The following is a 6,803-nucleotide window of genomic DNA, read 5'->3' as shown; positions in this document are numbered from 1 at the left end:
TTTTATTTTTACTACAGAGACTTGGGTGCGCTTGCCTATTTAAAATCTTAACAAGTTTCTTGGCGCTGTTGCCGGGGACTTGTGTCAAGATAGTTGTGATTTCTATTGTACTAGTTGGAGCTTATTGTATATATTGTTTAGTTTTCATTTTGTTGAATATATTCTTTACCTGTTGTTCTAACTTTTCTGTTTAAGTCAGTCTTTGTATGCGAGGAAAAATTCCTGCTGAGCAGCTGTTATTTGATCCAGAGATTGAGAAAACAGCTAGGAAAAATAATAGCAGAAGAAGGCGACAAAGGAAGCTTGAACAGGAGAGACGGGAACAGGAGGGTACTTCCACTTCAGTTTCAGCTCAACACTTTAATTCTGAATCAATGGCTGAAGAAGGACCAGGTGGTCATGGACCTCATCATCAGCCAAGGAGACTCCTTGGAGAATACAATCATCAATTGGGTCCTAGGCACTTTTCCAGTATAGCCAGACCAGCTAAGGGGGTGGAGATGAAACCAGCATTATTATCTCTCATCACTGCCAATCAATTTGCAGGGATGGACCATGAAGATCCCTACACACATCTGTCAACTTTCTATGAGCTTATTGGCACTATAGGCATTCCTGGAGAAGATGAAGAAGCGGTCTACTTGAGATTATTTCCCTTCTCTTTGACAGGAAAAGCGAAGACATGGTTGCAGGCTCATCCAAACCAGAGCCTAACTAGATGGGAGGACGTAGAAAGGAAGTTCTTAGCTAGATTCTTTCCTCCTTCTAGATATATAAGTGCCAAATCAGCAATTGCAACATTTTCTCAAGGCGCTGATGAACCTTTGTGTGAGGCCTGGGAGAGATATAAATCCTTGCTGAGGAAATGCCCAAATCATGGGTTTGATGATGTTGCACAACTCAACATGTTCTGTAATGGGTTAAGGCCTCAAACAAAGATGTTATTGGATGCTTCTGCAGGTGGTTCTATGATGATGAAAGATTCTGAGGAAGCAATCACTATTATTGATGCTTTGGCAGCCAGTGATTACCAAGCTCACCATGACAGGAGCCAGCCTTCCAAACGGGGAATTCTAGAATTGGATACTCAAAATGCAATTCTGGCTCAGAATAAGCTTCTTTCTCAGCAGATGGAAGAGATAAGGAAACAGATGTCCAAACTTCAAGTAGGATCATCTTCACGCTCTCAACAAGTAATGAGATGTGATTTTTGTGCAGGTGATCATCCAAATGGGCAATGTTCTATATCTGAATCAGAACAGGAGGAGGAAGTTAATTATATGAACAATCCAGGAAGGCAAGGGAATTTCTCTGGTAACTATAATCAGAATCAAGGCTGGAGAAATAATCAAAATCAGTACTCTGGGTGGAAACAAGAAGCAGGACCATCACAAAGGCAGCCTCCACAAAAGCCATATCAAAATCAGTCTTCTTATCAGCCAGATAGGTTGTCAAAAATGGAGGATGCTCTTACACAATTTATGCAGGTTTCCACAACTAACCAGAAAAACACTGAAGCGTCTATCAGAAACCTGGAGGTTCAAGTGGGGCAGCTAGCCAAGCAATTGGCAGATCAACAAAGCAAAAATTTTTCAGCTAATACACAAGTCAATCCTAAAGAGCATTGTCAGTCAATTACAACTAGGAGAGGCACTGTGATAGGAAAAGGGATTGGTGATAATTTGAGAGACAATAATGGTGGAGAAGAAAAAAAAAAGAGTGGAGTTGAGTTAGAAAGTGAGAAAGGAGTGGAGTTGAATAATGAGGCTGACAAAAATGAAAAAAATAAAATAGAAAGTCAAAAAAATGAGAGTAGAGATGGAGAGGTGAAGGAGGAGAGTAAGAAGAAAGGGAAAGAAGTTGTTAGGCCTCCTCCTGTGAAGAATTTACCTTACCCACATGCTCCGTCAAAGAAAGACAAGGAACGACAATTTGCAAGGTTCCTTGATATAATCAAGCGGTTACAGATCAACATACCTTTTGCAGAGGCCTTGGAACAGATGCCATCTTATGCAAGGTTTATGAAAGAGCTTCTGACAAAAAAGAGGAAGTTGAGTGAAGATGGAACAGTGGAGCTAGAGGCAGGTTGCAGTGCTATAATTCAGAAGTCACTTCCACAAAAGTCTAGAGATCCAGGGAGTTTTACCTTGCCAGTCACTATTGGCAATGTTTCTGTGGGGAAGGCATTGTTGGACTTAGGAGCCAGTATCAATCTGATGCCTTTGTCTATGTTACAGAGGATAGGCCAAGTAGAGGTGAGACCTACCAGGATGACCCTGCAGCTGGCTGATAGATCCATTAAGTATCCTCATGGTATTGTTGAAGACCTCTTGGTGAAAGTTGATAAGTTTTTGTTCCCAGTTGATTTTGTTATCATGGATATGGAGGAAGATTCTGAAGTTCCTCTTATTTTAGGACGACCATTCATGAAGACAGCCAAGGTCATTATTGATGTTGATGATGGCAAACTCAAGGTTAGAGTTCAGGATGATGAAGTGAATTTTAATGTATTTGAAGCCATGAAACATCCAAGTGATAAGTCAGGCTGCTTCAGAGTGGATGTGATTGATGAGCTGTGTATGGAAGCTCAAAAGTCATTCTCAGTAGCTACACCATTAGAGAAAGCACTGGTTAATGCAGTCAGTGAAATCAATGAGGAGGATGAAAAAGAAATACAGAAGTGTTTGGAAGAGCTGGACAAAGCAAAGGAAATTTCTCCTAGTTCAACAAGTGTTCAAGATTTAAACAAGGAGGAAAAGTTTCAACCTCAGAAATTAGAGTTGAAGCAATTGCCAAGCCATCTCAAGTATGTCTTTCTTGAAGCAAATGGTGGCAAACCAGTTATAATCAATAGTTCCCTATCTGTTGAGGAGGAAAAGAAGCTAATTGAAGTTCTGAAGGCTAATGAAGGAGCTATCGGTTGGACGCTGTCAGATTTGAAAGGTATTAGCCCTTCATATTGTATGCACCGGATCCTGATGGAACAGGATTATAGGCCTGTAGCACAACCTCAAAGGCGCCTCAATCCAACAATGAAGGAGGTGGTCAGAAAAGAGGTGATTAAGTTGCTTGAAGCTGGCATGATTTACCCTATCTCCGATAGTGCATGGGTTAGTCCTGTTCAGGTGGTTCCTAAGAAGGGAGGTATGACGGTCGTGGTGAATGATAAGAATGAATTGATCCCTACACGGACAGTCACTGGTTGGCGGATGTGTATTGATTACCGGAAACTAAACCAGGCCACAAGGAAGGATCATTTCCCATTACCCTTCATGGACCAGATGTTAGAAAGGTTGGCAGGTAAGGCATACTACTGTTTTTTGGATGGTTATTCTGGTTATAATCAGATAGCAGTGGATCCGGAGGACCAAGAAAAGACAGCATTTACATGTCCTTTTGGTGTGTTTGCATATAGGAAAATGCCATTTGGATTATGTAACGCACCAGCCACATTTCAAAGGTGCATGTTGGCCATCTTTTCTGATCTTGTTGAGAAGTGTATTGAGATTTTCATGGATGATTTTTCTGTGTTTGGAGCATCATTTGATACATGTTTAGAGAATCTCAACACTGTACTGAGGCGGTGTGTTGAAACTAATTTGGTGCTTAATTGGGAGAAATGTCATTTTATGGTGACTGAAGGAATAGTGCTTGGCCACAAGATCTCTGAGAAAGGTATCGAGGTGGATCCAGCTAAAGTGGAAGTCATCTCTAAGCTTCCTCCACCAACAAATGTAAAAGGGATTCGAAGCTTTCTTGGACATGCTGGATTCTATAGGCGTTTCATCCAAGATTTCTCAAAGATCGCCAAACCGCTTAGCAATCTCCTTGTTAAAGATGTTAAATTTAATTTTGATGATAATTGCTTGGCTGCTTTCTCACTTTTGAAACAAAAACTGTGTTCGGCACCCATAATCACTAGTCCGGATTGGAATTTTGGTTTTGAATTAATGTGTGATGCGAGTGATTATGCAGTAGGTGCTGTACTAGGACAAAGGAAAAACAAAATTTTTCATGCCATACATTATGCGAGTAAAGTTTTGAATGAAACTCAAATGAATTATGCAACCACAGAAAAAGAATTACTTGCAATAGTGTATGCACTTGAAAAATTTCGTTCTTATTTGATTGGCTCAAAAATTACTGTGTTTACTGACCATGCAGCAATCAAGTATTTGTTAACTAAATCTGATTCCAAGCCAAGGTTAATAAGATGGATTTTATTGTTACAGGAATTTGATTTAGAGATAAAGGACAAGAAAGGCTGTGAAAACCAAATTGCAGACCACCTTTCCAGATTGGAAAATGATGAGGTGACCATACTTGAAAGTGCAATCCATGAAGAATTTCCAGATGAAAAATTATTCTTGGTGCAGGAACGACCTTGGTTTGCCGATATGGCAAATTTTAAAGCAGCCGGGGTCATTCCAGAAGATTTTAATTGGCAGCAAAGAAAGAAATTCTTAAAGGATTCTACTTATTATGTGTGGGATGATCCTTATTTATTTAAGATTGGTGCTGATGGTTTGTTAAGAAGGTGTGTTTCAGGTACAGAGGTCAAGGATATCTTGTGGCACTGTCACAATTCACCCTATGGAGGTCACTACAATGGAGATCGCACAGCAGCGAAGATTCTCCAGTCTGGATTCTACTGGCCTACTATCTTTAAGGATTCTCATGAACATTGCAAGAATTGTGATAAATGTCAGAGAACTGGTGGAATTTCCAAAAGGCATGAGTTACCATTGCAAAATATTCTTGAAATCGAAGTGTTTGACTGTTGGGGAATTGACTTTGTAGGACCACTTCCTTCCTCTTATTCCAATGAGTACATTCTGGTTGCTGTGGACTATGTTTCTAAATGGGTGGAAGCTTTAGCAACTCAGAAGGCTGATGCACGAACGGTGATCAAGTTCTTGAAGAAGAACATCTTTACTCGATTTGGAACACCGAGAGTGCTCATTAGTGATGGTGGTTCTCATTTCTGTAACACACAGCTGAAGAATGTGTTGCAGCACTATGGTGTGAGACACAAGGTAGCTACACCTTACCATTCCCAGACGAATGGACAGGCAGAGGTTTCCAATAGGGAGTTGAAGAAAATTTTAGAAAAGACTGTAGCCAGTTCAAGAAAAGATTGGTCTTCGAAATTGGATGACACATTGTGGGCTTACAGGACAGCATACAAAACTCCAATTGGACTTTCTCCATTTCAGCTTGTCTATGGGAAAGCCTGTCATCTTCCAGTTGAGTTGGAGCATAAGGCCTATTGGGCATTGAAAGCATTGAATTTTGATTTGAAAGCTGCAGGTGAAAAGAGAAAGCTCCAGTTACATGAGCTTGAAGAGATGCGGTTACAAGCCTATGAATCATCACGGATTTATAAAAGCAAGGTCAAGTCTTATCATGATAGAAAAATTATCCAGAGAAACTTCCAACCAGGTCAACAGGTGTTATTGTTCAATTCCAGGTTGAGATTATTCCCTGGAAAACTCAAGTCCAAATGGTCAGGCCCCTTTGTTATCAAATCAGTTAAGCCATATGGGGCAGTAGAATTGGAAGAACCAAACTCTGGAAGATCTTGGATGGTGAATGGCCAAAGAATTAAGCCATACTTGGGTGGTGATATTGAGCAACTCACCAATGTCACTCATCTCATTGATCCATGACTTCAAGAAGTGTCAAGCTAATGACAATAAAGAAGCGCTTGCTGGGAGGCAACCCAGACGTTATGTTTTTAAAAGTGGTTTGATTATTTAGTATTGCATGTTTAATTTCATATGTGTGATGTTTTAGGGAGTGAGTTTAGAATTTAATGCTTAAAATAAATTCAAGAATATTGTGTTAGATTATGCATTTTCTTTGATGTTCAATGTGTGTTTGTTTTGATGGAGTAAAGGAAGAATATTAAGGAATTTGGGATCAAAACTGAGCTAGAATAAGAATTGTATAATTTCTGATCCAGGACTCAGTGGCTCAGCCCCTCTGAGTGGCTCAGCCCTTTATATCAGTCAATAATCAGATGAGTCCCTGGAGGTCAGGCGCTCAGCGCTTGAGAGGCGCTCAGCGCCTCATATGAGGAGGGGTTTCTGGAGGCAAGGCGCTCCGCGCCTGGGATGCGCTCCGCGCCTGGGATGCGCTCAGCGCCTGGAAGGAGAAAACCCCTAGAACTCTCTGGAGCCAATTGGCTCAGCGAAATTAAGGCGCTCAGCGCCTGGGGTTAGTGATCTCTCTGGAGCCAAAGCGCTCAGCGCTTTCCAAGCGCTGAGCGGATGAGTTACGGGTTTGAGCCTTCATTTGTAGTAAAAGCCTCAACTGCTCAAGGGTCACACATAACCCACTCAGCCCTTTCCTATTCTAAACGTTTGAAAGAGCCTTTCCCCCTCCCTTTTGCTATTTTTATTCTCACTTGCTCTCAAGTTCTTCTGATTCCTTAGTCTTTTGTGTGCTTCCAAATCATCATCTCAAATCCCAGGTATGCTCATATACATTCTTCTTTTGCGCCAACCCTTGGTTGTTATTCATGAAATACATTCTGCTGCTTTGCCCTATTTATGTTAGTTAGGATTTGGTTATTATTCTGTTCTTGAAATTTTGTAATCCAATGGTTTGTTTTTAAAGACATATGTCTAGGGTTTGAAATTGCTGCATTAAGGTTCGTACCTTATATGTTAGGGGCATAACTCTCTGCATTCCAAAATCAGGGTTTGAATTTCACTGCCATACATTGTTAAGTTTTAAGTATATTTTGGCGTGGGTTCCATAGCCATGGGTTTTAAAAATGATAGTTCAGTTTCAACTTC

General features: G+C 40.7%; 1 protein-coding gene across 1 annotated transcript; it reads left to right on the top strand.

Moving 5' to 3' along the window:
- Positions 1-206: 206 nt before the first annotated feature.
- LOC145956200 (uncharacterized) lies at positions 207-5,772 on the top strand. The gene has a single exon (XM_083071765.1). It carries the CDS (start codon positions 207-209, stop codon positions 5,667-5,669), a length of 5,463 nt encoding a protein of 1,820 aa, XP_082927891.1. The 3' UTR covers positions 5,670-5,772.
- The last annotated feature ends 1,031 nt before the right edge of the window (positions 5,773-6,803 follow it).

Source organism: Cajanus cajan, chromosome 3 (genome assembly GCF_000230855.2).
Source record: "Cajanus cajan strain Asha chromosome 3, NIPB_CcT2T_4, whole genome shotgun sequence".
NCBI lineage: Eukaryota > Viridiplantae > Streptophyta > Magnoliopsida > Fabales > Fabaceae > Cajanus > Cajanus cajan.
The sequence above is the reverse complement of the archived record's forward strand: the minus strand, read 5'-3'. Positions and strand labels throughout refer to the sequence as shown.

What these genes read in the sequence shown, in the direction of transcription:
- LOC145956200 (XM_083071765.1), top strand. Translation starts at nt 207, where the DNA reads ATGCGAGGAAAAATTCCTGCTGAGCAGCTGTTATTTGATCCAGAGATT.